Here is a 14,457-nt window from a genome sequence, read left to right as displayed (position 1 = left end):
GTTAAATTATCATGGCTAAAGAATATATATGCTTTGCAGTTTGTGTAAAGTGCAGGACCTATTGGCAGGTGTGGGAAGGCCTTGAAAGAATGCAGCTTAATTGGAAAAACTGGACCTGGAAGGGAATTGATAAGATAGGAGAAAACTCCTTGAAGAGGCTCCAGTTACCAAGGGTGGTTTTAGTCTGTTTTAACAAGGAAAAGAATTAATTGAAGGGCTTCGGTCACACAGGGTGCAACTGATAGGATATAAACGGGTAAATTCTTACTTTTGTTGCTAGTTCCTGCCTACCTAGCGCCAGCCTATATGCATGTGAGCGCCCCAGGCCTACTCGTGTTGTAAATATCGGATCACTACTTATGACTAAGACTCCGTGTCTGTCACAGTGGTCGCAGAAGTCACGGATTCCGTGACTGCTTGCAACCTCCGTGACTTCTGCAGTGGCCACTGTGGCTGACCCCAGGGCAGCCTGAGCAGCTGGCCCCGAAGCCTGCTGCTCAGGGGACAGCCACACTGGCCGCTGCTAGAGCAGCTCTGCAGCCGGTTGCTGCAGACTTTTATTAAAAATACTCATGATTAGACTACAGCCTTACTTATAACTGCATGTTAAGATATGAGTGTGACGATCAGACAGACATTTAAGGTATATTTTGAGTACCTGTATAAAGACCATTAAGCCTTTAGATTTCATAAAGGAATTTATGGTTGAATGGTGTCATGGTGATTGTATGTATGTATGTATGTATGTATGTATGTATGTATGTATGTATGTATGTACAAACACACACACACCCCACCACACTGGGGACTTGTCCAGGATCCCACTGACACTAATTTTGGTTGCTCCAGACCCTTGGACAGAAGGGACAGCATCCTATCCTTCAGGGCCATTATAAGGATCTTTTACAGGGAAGTTCAGTAAAAGAAAGGAAATGGAGGGTATATTAAGTACCTATGTATATACATTTTTGGCAAAGCACGGCAGAGGTCCATTGACTGTATGGAAATATTGATTAGGAGACCCCCATGAAAGTTGTGGAAAAACCTAACTGCAGCTTTCTTAAATAATCACAAAGCAAAGAAGGCACAGTTTGAAGGCAGCTGTCTTTCAGGAACCGTATTTGGCGGCTACAGTTCTGCAGGCAAAGTGCACCACCTTGAGGAATGAATGTAGACAACATAAGAATCAGCTCAGTGAAGCCACAGAAGCAGCAGCTAATAAGCTGAATGAGAAGACCAAGGATGTAGGTTCCCAAAACCTTGTTGCCAGTGAAGCCTGGTAGGCTACAGCAGCACAAAGTGACATGCTGAAGTTAAAGTATAATGCGCTAGATGTGGAAATATGTGAAATTAAAAAGGTGCTTCTGCACAAACTCAGAACACTGCAAAGCTGGAAGAGGACTGAACAATTGGGGTTAGTAGAGGTATTGGAAACAACATTAGATGAGAAGGGAAAGGAGGATGCTCGGTTTGATAATGAAACAGTTACGGAAGTATAACTCTGTGCAGTCCCACACAATAGAACTCAGAGTAGTCAAACCAATTATCTAAGTGGAGGTCAGGTGGTGACAACTACCACCTCCCTCCCCAAAGCCTTAATAGCCATTTTGGAGGAAATGGGTCTTTCTTGAACAATGGGTACAAATGACCAACTATGATGATTGCTTAGGCATTTAAGGCACATTTGCAGCAGCTGTATAAAGACCATTCGGCCTTTAGATTTAATAAAAGAATTTTGGTTCAATTGGTGTTGTGGTGATACCTTATATTATTATTATTCATAATTATTATTATTATTATTCCTACAGGTAGATTGAAGGATTAGGTAGGCTTTATACAAAATATGGTCCAGGAGCAAAGGTTTAATTTAATAAGCTAGAAAGTACTGTAAGTTTATCACTTTCTAACTTGACATTGTAAAATAGTGAGAAATTAAGTCTGAAAAGCACCCACTCCAACCCCTGCAGAAATTTCTTATTTTCTGGGAAAATTCCTCAGGTCTCCACAGATCCATAACCTATAAGTAAGGCAACTGCTACTTCCAAACAGATGTACCTCAATAGTCATCCAAGAAAGGAACAGATTTAGCTTGTTTTTCTTATAAGGAAATGGCATTACTGCAGTAACCTGGCCTGAATTCAAATTTACAAGAAAAAAATGGAACTGCTTCTGAATTATGTGAATGGTTTAAGGCTCTATTCTCAGCTGAGAGTGGAAGGCATTAAAAATGTTACTCACATAACAGGAATTGAAATGTAAACTACTGCACATTTCAGTGCAACAGACCATAAGATGTCACCCAAGCCAGCAGTCAACAAGAATACTGATAATTTATTTATAAACATAAACAGCATGAGACTTCAAACATGCTAAGTGTACATACAACTAGTCTGACCTGATGCTCCTATATTTTTAATTCACATCTTCCTTTCCTTCCCTGTTTGTTTTCACTCTGTGACACCTTGTAAATTATTTAGGGCAAAGTCTTGTATACTGGCACAGCCCCTTGCACAGTGTGGTCCTGATTCTGACTGAGGCTCCTTAGAGCTACTGTAATGCAAACAGTAATCCTCCAGCTTTTGAGGTGTCTGAGGAGAAAACTGTTGATGTGACCCCATTCAAATATTCAACACATTAGAGGAGAGCAATGTAGAATAAGATACTATAGAATTGTTACATACATCTGAGGCCTCTATTTCGACGATCTGGTTGTCCTTTCTGGCCTTAAACTCTAGGACTATGATTTGTGTGAAATTCTAAGTGGCCCCAAGATGTTGTAGACAGTATTTTTTCTCTAAATGTAGTAGTGCATGAAAAGCTTACTTTTACTTGATGTTTGATTATCTTCTTCCCCTAGCGTTTGCAATTCATCATGCTTGATGCAGTAACAGATAGGAAAGTCATCTCTGCCCCAGAGACTATACAATCTAGTCCAGTGGTCCTCAAACTTTTGTACTGGTGACCCCTTTCAAATAGCAAGACTCTGAGTGCGACCCCCCCCTTATAAATTAAAAACACTTTTTTTTATATATTTAACACCATTATAAATGCTTGATGCAAAACGGGGCTTGGGATGGAGGCTGACAGCTCGCGACCCCCCATGTAAGAACCTAGTGACCCCCGTGAGGGGTCCAGACCCCTAGTTTGAGAACCCTTGATCTAGTCTACGGTAGAAGCACTGTTTAAAAGGTACACTGCATGATCAGGCAATGGTTTAATCCAAGAATTGAAGGTAGCAGCTTAAATATGATTTGTTACATACTTTTTGTGATCAGAAAGTATGTGGTTATGCAATGTTTAAAGGAGGAATTTGGCCAAAACATGTAAAAGCAGACAGCGAGTTCCAAGCATAGGCACAGCAGCATGGGAGACAAAGAAAAAATCAATTAAGGAAAGGACAGACAGTAAGGGTGTCATTTTTCAGATCCTTGAAACAGAGGATGAGAAACTTGAATTTGATACAAGAGGGAAAAGCCAGTGATGTTACTCAAATCATTCTGCTCTTAAAATAATTTTCACAGTCCATTATTCGTCAAATTGTGGCAGCAACTAGAGGCCTCAATCAAATGCTCAAATACCATAAATTGAATTTGAAAAAAAAAATTCTTACATTTGTGTGAAGGCTGTTGAAAACAAGTGTCACTGTAGTGTGGCTTTCACACAAGCATTACAGAAGCTCAATTTATTCATCTCTTTAGGCTGGTTTGCAGTAGAAAAGTTGAATCCATGTAATTTGATCTGCCAACTAAACTAAATGTATTAGCTTAGCTTAAAACAATATAAACGACTAACAGGTTTAAATGCATCTATAACTAGGGGCTTGCACTGGTGTAGCTACAACAATTGAGTTCCACCAGTAACTTTTGCTAGAGCCCTTAATCCTACTCAAAGAAAAGATCTTAATTCACTAAAGACTGAACATTTTACCGTGAGTGCACTCAAGTCACCCCGTTTAAATAAAATAGCAAGTGAGCTCTAAGAATATTCAAGAGTTGCCTACATGAAGCAAGACAAGACCTTCGCAAGCACAACAAGGATTGGTGGAGTGGGTCACAGAATATCTACCATACTAGACTCTCACAGTAATGTCACAGGAGTTGTCACTTTTCATAATGCCATCTTGATTTTTATTTTGGAAGAGCTTTCCCCTGGTTTGGAAGGCCACTTCACACCTCATTATAGAGCTCATTATAGCATTTTTTACTAGGAAATTTTCACAAATTTTAGATGAAGCTGCAGCTAGCTGCAAAACTTTCTGGTTTAAGGTCTGGTCTACACTTCAAAGTATAACTATTTTGGTTAGAGTTGATTACTACTACACCTCTACCCCGATAGAACACGACTCGATAGAACACGAATTCGGATATAAAGCAGTAAAGCAGTGCTCCGGGAGAGCGGGGGGGGGGGGGGGGCTGTGCACTCCAGTGGATCAAAGCAAGTTCGATATAACGCAGTTTCACCTATAACGCGGTAAGATTTTTTGGCTCCCGAGGACAGCGTTATATTGAGGTAGAGGTGTACTAAAAAACAGTAATACAGGTAAAAGCCTTAGGGCAGATGAAGTTATACAGCTATAAAGATTACTTACACTGGTAGGGTTATTCTTCCCATATGAGAATAGTTATACACCTCTACCCCAATATAATGCTGTCCTTGGGAGCCAAAAAATCTTACCGCATTGTAGGTGAAACTGCGTTATATCAAACTTGCTTTGATCCGCCGGAGCGCGCAGCCCCGCTTCCCCGGAGCACTGCTTTACTGCGTTATATCCGAATTCGTGTTATATCGGGGTAGAGGTGTACCAGTAAAAAGCACCTTTATATTGATGTAACAGAGTACACAGTCGGGGAGCTGCTCCACTTAAAGCAGTACAACTGTCTAATGCAGACAACCCAAATAAATGTTCAATGCTCTTAAACTGCTACATGTGTGAAAAAGATTAAATGAAAGTTTCAAATTCAAACTTGGAGGCTCAAATACAGCTTTTGTCTTTAGAAGCAGGCATTAGTAAATTAAAGCTTGGAAGAATGCCTCTAAAATTTTGAAGTTAACAAAAAAGGAAAGACTGCTTTTGCACTTAGGTAGAAACTTGGCACATAACTGAAAGCCAGAAGTTTAATTCTTACTTTTGAAGCAGAGGGAAGAAGGGTGTCTGACTTTTAGAGCTACCTATATCAAATATCTAAATCATTTTAACAAAGACTTGACAAATACTTCAGCTCAGAGGAAAACACTGAAGAATGACCACTAAAAATAGACAAGATATCCCTATACAGTGGCCACCGTACCATGCACACCCATAGCAGAAGAAAAGTTGTATTCCTACTGATTTAAAAAAAGATTTTTTTGGCCAAACTACTAAGGTTTAAGATTTAGTAGTAGTACTAATTTGCTACTGTCCTTAAAAGTGAAATAAGAGGAAATACAAATCAAGTTTGTATCCTTTATGATGTGTGTCATGGCCCAATTGGTTTCTATGGATTGCTAAATCTTGTCTAATTTTTTTTCCTAGAAGACTATCAATGACCAGTAAACGAGGCTGATAAAAGTCACCAGTAACAAGGAAGTGACACCTGAAAACCACTTCCTCCAAATTTAATTAACTTTATGGTCAGACCTTACAACTGTCATAGCGAATAGCTGTTAAAGCTTCAGTTACTCAGCATCTTCATATAAAGGACCAAAGAAGCTCCCATTCCAATTTCCTTGGCCCTTCTACAGTAAAAAAAAAAAAAAAAAAACAGCATGGTCCAACAGAGAGGGCACAGAATGGTTTCCATTCTTTGCCCTTCTATAGGCTGTGCACACCTCAGTTTCCTCATCTGTAAAATGAGGCTAGTATTTTCCCACCTTGGTAAGCATTTTGAGACAGATGAAATTTTTTGGTATTAAATATGTATTCAGTGTGTTGCGTATTACAATAATTGGCATTAAAATTAAGTAAGTCCTCCAGCGCAAAAAAATAAAAGATTTAACTTTCAAAGCAAGTTTGGTATTTCTGAAGTAAAATTTTAAAATAAAATTCAGGGCTTCTTTATGCACCATAAAGAAGCAAAAGATGAGTACAAAACAATTTACTTCTATGTATAGACACCATTTACAGGAAATGGTAGCTTGCATTTTCCATTCAAGAAAATCAAAGTGGTTTACAAATATTAATGAACAGGACTCATCACATCCTTGTCAGTAAGTAGTCCATTCTACAGGTAGGGAAACAGGCACAGAAAGATTAAATGGCTTATCCAAAGCCACAGAAGTTTGTGGCAGAGCTAGGAATAGTATTCAGACCTCCTGTGCTCTAACTACAAAGCCATCCTTCTTCGCCTATAGGTAACATTGGCTATAGGTAATATTTTCACCAGCATTTATATGACTTAGGAGCCTAAGTTCTATTTTCAAAAGTGACTTTGGCATTTAAGTACTAAGCATTAAAACTCTCAAGTCAAGCAAGCACTTTTGAAAGTTTTACCCTCATGTATTACATGACTCAGGAGAGTGGATCATTTCATGTACCATCACAAAATAAGTTTAAACTTCTAAGTTTATTTGCAATTCTGCAAATACCAGCTATTTGATTGTAACTGTAACTGGATTGTCATCTGGACATACAATGAAGTTTCTTTAGCAACACACATCTTACCTGTTGTGTCTTCCAAATCAATCAGTTTGGGCATTAAACTTTCAGGTAGTTTTTCAGGTAAGTCATAGCCATTCTTCCTAGCAACTACCAGATGAAAAGCAGCACAGAACTCATCCAGTGTCAATGCGCCATCTTTATCAAAATCAGACAGTTCCCTAAAAGGAAAACTTACTATAAATAAAATCAAATTCCTCTCTAAGTCATTTTATTTTCAGATTATATACTTTTGTTGCCTTATCTGAAAGATTGTTAGATGTGTGTTTTATATAATTCCATTTCCCATGTTAATACTTAGGACCTACAGTGCTATGCATTTTGAGTGTTCTTTAACAGAGATGAGTCCTCATTAATGACAGGTTTTAAAATTAATGACTGGGTTTAAACTCATTTCATATTACATTGCTAAGTCTTTAGTTTACTATCCTTATTTTCTGCATTTTTAAGCACTGATGGTTCTGCTCAGCACTATCTGCATCAAGTAAGTTAATGGCAGATTATAATATAGCAGTTTTTCAGCATGTAGATATTACAGTCTGACACTTTACATACTTTTATTTAATGAGGGAACAATCTTATTTAAATTAGAATCCAAAATGTAAGTTATCTGAAGAGCTAATGAAGGAGACAAAATCTGTTGTGGACAAGTTATTGAATGAGCATGTCTGGCATTGTAGCACTCATTCTACACTGAAATGAAGAGTAAGATTTGTGTTTAAGTCGTTGTGGGACTTTAACAAATTTACCCAGAAGCATGTGTGACTAAATGAAATACGCATGACAAAAATGCGTCTTTTTCCATGCAATTTCAACACATTTTGGTTGTGTGAAGTACGTGACACTGTGGGCTCTAGCTCCCTGGTAAGTAGGGGCCAAGTCCTGATCCCACTGAAGTCAGTGGAAAATGCAATATTGTCTTAAATGGGAACAGGATTGACACTAGAATAGCACTGGCATTTTGTGCAGGTGACACTTTCTAGGAAGGAAGATGAGAGGTGCTGACTGATTGTCAGACAAGCTCTAATATGAAATAGCTGCAGTTCTCAAAAATAGCTACCCCAAACTTTGACACTTCACACTTACCAAATGTGAGAAAGCTCAAGAATAGGTAGTTTTGATTTGGTAAAAAATTCTTTAGCTGCAGACCCTGAAATATTAAAACAATAATGCTTAATATTTATTGCAAGCTTACCAACCTAAGGCTCTTAAAGTTTATGGTAAAAACAATTAAACAATTTAGCAAAGGGTGCTAATTAGAAGAGTAAGACTGACAAAGCTGACCTATTATATAGAAAAATTAGTTTCAAAGCTTCAGTTTTTTAATCACAGTGGAGCTGTATTGTACCAATAATTTAGTAAACATAGGACTTCTTACAAAATGGTATATAAATCCATGTCCACCAGCACGCTGTCTTTGAGAATACAAAATTGCTATACCTATAGTAACTTCTGTGTTTAAAGAACTCACCTGGAATAAATCCGTTTAGATCAGGTTGAATGGTTTTAAACTGATTTACATAATACTGCCTTTGTTCATCAGTTATTTTCCAGGGATCATCATAACTACTCGATTGCCTACGAATTTCATTTGCAGTTGTAGCTGATGCTACAGTTCGTACTGTTGTCTGGTCCTGCAATGAAACATTTTTTCCTCAGTATTATCTGTCTAAAACAATCACATGGACTGCCATTGTCTCTAGACTACTTGCCTTCAAAGCTTAGTTATTTCTTGTAGAAGTTTAAGTGTTGCAGGAAGCTGTCAGCAGATTGCATATTTGGGACTATCAAGCTATAGGAAATATTTCTGCACATTAAATGGTGTAGAAGTGACTGCAATTATGTAAGCAACAAAAAGGTATGGAGTGTATGCAGAGAAAGCGAAGTACAAATATTCTCAGTTATTTGAAAAGCCAAATTTAAAAGTGTTAGCAAATTTTTAATTTTGAAAAAAAAAAAAAAACTTTCCTAAATAAAAAGGTATAGTATTTAACAACTCAATGATACAGAAGTATCTGTTAGGTAAATAAGCGTAGAACAGATTTCTGACCTCCACAACATAGTAAATTTGGGTCCACAGTATGAGTCTGCAGTGAAAGTATGAAAGATGATTGCAACATTAATTTGAATGAAGCAAATCAAATGAATACCAATAAAATGTCACACCTGGACAGAAGCAGGATGCATGGCTAAAAGAGTACTGGTTGGTGGGGTATCTGCAAAACTGACCCAGTTTTCTTGATGTGGTGGCGGGGAATGGCCAGACCATATGGAATCACCAGTAGTAGATGAGCCTGAAAGCAAAAGAAACAGTTCCCTTTCAAAATATAACAACCTGAAAAAAATTTAAGAAAACTTTAGCTGGACAAAGTCCATGGAAAACTGAAATAAATGTGCTTCTTAGAAAAGCACAATAAAATTGTGACGATAATCACAAACCAGACTGTAGTAATGTGAAAAAAATGCAAAGCTATTCTCCAATGCCTTATTGTGTATTAGTATTCTATACTGAACAATACTCCTTTAAATATAAACTGTAAAGAAAAAGGAAGGGATTGCTTACTGTCACTGGTATTTATAAATATTAAGAAAAAATCTGGGTTGTGAACATGTGCTATATCAAGAATAATTAAAATGAAACTTCTTCATATTTTTCCCTTCAAAGAGAGAACTGAGAAGAGAAACCAAACATTGTACTGAGAGGCAAAGAAACTAATTCAGTTACTTAAAGTTATCATACAGCATTCCTGCAATTCAGATATCTTGTGCTATTTCTATTTTTTTTCCTTCTTAATGTTTTGATTTGTAATTCCAGCAACAGCTCATTTTTAGGCATCAGTTTTCTTGATATCTATAATTTAATAACTTAACTCTGTTGCTAACGCAGTGTGACACTTACTCAACAATACTTGCATCTCAAGTTGGTAAAATTATGTAACATGGTGGTTGAGAGGCTTACCAAAAGCCTTACAGATTTGTTTTTCATAAATGTGTTCTGTTCAGTTAACTTATTTTGATTATGTAGTCTTGGATGTTCAGTCCTTTAATAACTTAATTATACAGATGTTTAAATATCTATGGCAACTTTTTTTTGGCATCTGAGTCACCCAATGCCAGGGGTATAAAAGTCTCAAGCTTCTCCAAAGTTGTGATTCAATAAAAAAAATTGAGGAAGTCCTAGGAAGGAACAGGACAATCAGGAAAATTTTAAAAATTTGGAAGAATCACAAGAGACAGGTCTGTTTCCTACATCAAGTAGAAAATATTAAACCCCTGGAAGACCAAGGAGCAGTTGTGAAATTGGCTCTCTTGAAGATTTTAAACAGAATGAAAGTTGTATAGTGCTTTTGTACAACCAAATGCAATACTGAGGTTATATTAAATTCTCACAAGCACATTTCTACCTCATGCATCCAATGCTATAGATGCAGGAAGTAGGTTCATAACTTACTATTGGACTGTCTCATGATACAATCATGAAGCCTACACTGCACATCTGAAGAAAGGAGAAAACATTCACCACCTTATAGTCTGTCAGCTCTTCAACATGGATCCAATTTTATGCAGCAAGAACAATTAAGCTGTTTCTAAGATGGGTGTCCATAAATGAATTACCATGAGAGAATTTTGTATACACAGGTAGTTCTTTCATGGAAGTTAAGAATTATCAACAGATCCAGGTACATGGAGATTATGGATAGAGAACATGTCATCGATAGTGAACAGAATGGGCAACCCCCCCCAAAAAAACGTGCAGGTAATGAGACAACTAAAATGTTAAGAAAAAACTGTTACTGGGATTATTTATACATAATTCCAGAATTACTCTACATTTATACGTATTAAGATCAAGTGTGATGAAACTACCCTTTAGGCTGGGGACTTGATTAGAGAATATTAAGTCACTTTTTTCCAGAAAAGAGACACAGAAAACTACTCAGAAAAACAAAAACTGTTCAGAAAACTTTTACCTGTTACTGTAGTGTGCACAGTAAATTGTTGGGGTCTACTATACTTTACATACTATATAAGAAAAAATACAGGACCTTACTTAGATTTGTTTCTGGAGAGCTTTCTCCCACTTGAAAATGGGGAAAGTATTACATAAGGGGAGATATTAGATTTCTTAGTTTCTTCTAGCTATCATTGTAATTAAGTTTTAACTATATTAGTAGGCAAAAGGTGCTACAATCCACACCCTAAACATTAAACTGTGTTTGGGATTACTAGCTGGAACTATTATTTTAGTTCTCTAGTGTACACACTACTTCATTAGACCCATTCCTTGTATGCCAGTGAGCTAAAGCAGCGTTTATCCAACAGTGCTGAGAGTAAAGGGGGTGGTGATCTCTCAAGTTGCTCTCTGCCTCCAAACTCTTCCCCAGCAGCTAGCCTAATTAACCAAAAAATTCATAGGAGGATGTTTTCATAGAATATCTGGGTTGGAAGGGACCTCAGGAGATCATCTAGTCCAACCCCCTGCTCAAAGCAGGACCAATCCCCAGGCAGATTTTTGCCCCAGATCCCTAAATGGCCCCCTCAAGGAGTGAACTCACAACCCTGGGTTTAGTAGGCCAATGCTCAAATCACTGAGCTACCCCCCCCCCCCAATAAATCATCTCCCTCCACCTGTGACCTGCACACAGTGTCTCTACCCCTGGCTCCTGCAGCTTAATAATACTGAGCCCTTTGTATCTGCAGAGCTCCAGGCTGGGTTCCACCCTCCTCCTTAGATTACCGATGGGGTAACTGAGGCATGAGGAGGCTAAGTGACTTGCCCAAGAGATAAGCATACGTAAGCAGTGGCAAAGCTGAGAAGCCAAGTGTCCCAATTCCCACCTCCAGTGCCATATTCCCTGCCCCAGGCAGATGGAGAATACATGCCATGAATCCTGGGCCAGGTTCTTAATCTTGTGAATGAAACCATCATCCCCGGCTCTACGGAGCCACAAGGACTGGTTGGCACGCTGAGGCGTGTAAGACAGAGGATGGGGGTTGGGGCAGTGAGAGGATATATTTATTAATCAGGGGAGTGGCAGAAATTTTAACAAATGTTAGACGTTAAGTAGGAGCAGCTCAGCTAATGCATCTCAGAAGAATTTCTCGTCATGTTTCTGTGCCTGTGGTAGGCCCCACAGATAGTGAGCCAAATCTTCATTCAGTTCTTCATCTCACCTCTGAGATGCTTTGAGCAGTGGTTACAGCAAGACTGGGGGAATAGGTGGTATCTGAAATTGCTCCCATTCCTGTAAGTTTTGTCAGGTCTGCAGTTGGACAAAGTTCTGGACAGAGGCAGAGCTTAGTCCCCATCCTGAACATGAAGTTCAGCTACAGGGCAGGATTCACCTGCCTAAATAGAAGCAGAATTACAAGAGCGGATTTAAAGATGTACAATATCTGCAAATGCAAAACAAATTCAAAAACATGTATTGCAAATACTATAGTACAGAGTTTTTACATAACTTTACCAAACAGTTTAATTTAGTTGGTCTGCCAGGGATGCCTACTTTGACTATGGTGGATGAGGGGTAGTTGAACTTTCCAAGTTAGTCTTACTGGGTATGGAGGTCTGAGAGAACCTGCCACCTCCCCCTCAACTACTGGCTTCCCTCTTGGATCCTGCAGACCTGAAACAAAACTCGCTAAAGTCAATGGAAGGCTTAAATGAGTTACGGTTCCTGGATATCTTAAGTTAATGTCTTCCTACTTCTACTGCTCCTGTGTTATGTTTACTAAATCTTGCCTGCTTGTTTTGCTTTTGCTGTGCATTGTCAGCCAGTTGCTAATGAGAAGACAGCTTCCTTCATGATGAGTTTTTACAAGCTTCAATTTCACACAACAAAACTGGATTCTGTAGTGATTATCAGACTATCACCTGTAGTATTTCTATTCACTTCAGAATAATGGTTCGGCATTTCTATACCATCTGTGCAGGACTATAGCATCAAAGAACTAACTGCAATCATTGCTTTTGCATGGGTAGGCTTGGAAGGATTCTATTTTTATTTTATAAATTTGAACAGGTAGTTGATTTATTCAAAAGTGCCAGTATTCTATTTTTATCTGGTCTTATTTTTTTACACTAAACAGGAAATACAAAATCCTCACAGATACTGACTTTTATTCTTTTATTTCAGTGTAAGTTTAGCAACTTATTATGGATGAGTTTTTTATGCGAACAGATGGATCAAAGTTACACATGTTACACCTGGCTTAATACTTATACACTAAATGCATATGATTTTTTTTTTGTGCTGATAACTAATAAAGAATTAAATATTTTAAACATGATTTTATACCCTCAAACACATCTGGTTATTCAAAGTTTAGTGACTGCCAAAGAGGATAAATTGAGAAATTAAGTCTTACATTTTATTGACTGCCAGATGAAGTTAACAGCAAAAAAAGTGTACAAGTTATCTGAAAATTTTACCTTTAGAAGTGCTTAACTGACAAAGTCCCACTGACTTTCAAGTGGACGAGGCTCCTAAGTGATTTCTGAAAATGGGACTGGTTCCTAAGTCACTTATGAAAGTTTTACCCTTCTCATATACTTTAACTTTTTATTCCTTAATTTCAATTAAGACTGAATTCTTCACAGGTTTTTAGGTGAAGAGAAAAATGGACAATTACTCACATTTATCAGATTTTAACGGAAATCTATCCTTCCAAGCCTAGTCATAGTAAATACTTGCCATATACTTCCAAAGCTCTGGTTTCACCTGAAACAGTAAACAGTTACATATTCAATCAATTTGAATTGTGGCACTAGAATTCCCTGGGGAAAACCTGGTAGCACCAAATTAATTACTACATCTTTTAAGTAATCTTACGGTATCAGCAGAATGGTTTTCCTTTTAGCTACAGTAGCCTTTCCAACAACAATCTTGTTTTGTTCTTCTGGTTGCTTTACCATTCACTAATGTTGGTATATGGATTGGGGGGGGGGGGAGCGCGCGGTGGGCAGGCTGTGAACAAGTGAATAAAGGTTATTTACTTTTAACTTTTCGAGAATCACCTCTGTGCCTGCACACATGAGTTGGTGCTCTCTGGTGTTGAGTTCACATAAATTCTACCAAAGCCATGTCCATTTGGGCTGGAGAAGTGACCCTACTGACATCAACATATGACATTTGAGTACAGCCCCTAACCACCTCAACTCCTTCTCCTGAACTACTGAGAAGACTCTTGAAGGAAGTTATCAGTAAAGTACTTTCTCTTTACTGTCCCACAGTCCTTCAAGGTCCTGTGTGCATGCACACTCGTGGGAGAGTAAAGAGCAACACCTCTTGGAATGGATGGAAGGCCAAGGAGGTCTCGAGTCTTGCATCTAACTCTGAGAATAAGTCTAATGCACAGTGCTTAGAAAAAATGTGAACTGAACTCCATGTGGCTGTACTATATATTTCTCCTATGGGAATTTGTCTTTAAACAGGTCACTGAAACAGCAGTAGCAGGGTGGATAAAAATCAATGATTTAAATAAAAAAATCCAATATTTTTTAAATGGGTTTTTTTATTTAAATGCTTTTTGAGGGGAAAAAAACCTATCTAAAGATAGTTTTAATTAAGACACATTATAGCTCAAAGATATCTCATCACGGAACAGGGATTATAAATTCTAATTCTATAGTAGGAGACAATATAATCATGTAATGTTTAATAAAAGTTTTGTAAATGAGTTCCAATAGTTCATGGATTAGGGGGTTTCAGGGGCTTCTGTATAAATTATTTAGGTTAATCTTTCTATCTACCCAATGGGACACTGTGCTCAGTCTAGAAGATACCATCAGAGGTGCTTAGTTTTGCAGTTTTCAATCTGTG

General features: G+C 37.9%; 1 protein-coding gene across 5 annotated transcripts in view; it reads right to left on the bottom strand.

Moving 5' to 3' along the window:
- REPS1 (RALBP1 associated Eps domain containing 1) overlaps positions 1-14,457 on the bottom strand; it is a 107,700-nt gene that overhangs the window by 46,068 nt on the left and 47,175 nt on the right. For all 5 annotated transcript variants that reach the window (XM_024194919.3, XM_024194920.3, XM_024194921.3 and 2 more), the window contains exons 5-8: positions 8,801-8,928; positions 8,106-8,268; positions 7,721-7,784; positions 6,641-6,795 (exon numbers count right to left, since the gene is read on the bottom strand). In XM_024194919.3, coding sequence (XP_024050687.1) covers positions 6,641-6,795; positions 7,721-7,784; positions 8,106-8,268; positions 8,801-8,928 — 510 coding nt within the window. The remainder of the gene's footprint in view (positions 1-6,640; positions 6,796-7,720; positions 7,785-8,105; positions 8,269-8,800; positions 8,929-14,457) is intronic.

Source organism: Terrapene carolina, unplaced genomic scaffold (genome assembly GCF_002925995.2).
Source record: "Terrapene carolina triunguis isolate 2854851 unplaced genomic scaffold, T_m_triunguis-2.0 Scaffold85, whole genome shotgun sequence".
Taxonomy (NCBI): Eukaryota; Metazoa; Chordata; order Testudines; family Emydidae; genus Terrapene; species Terrapene triunguis.
The sequence above is the reverse complement of the archived record's forward strand: the minus strand, read 5'-3'. Positions and strand labels throughout refer to the sequence as shown.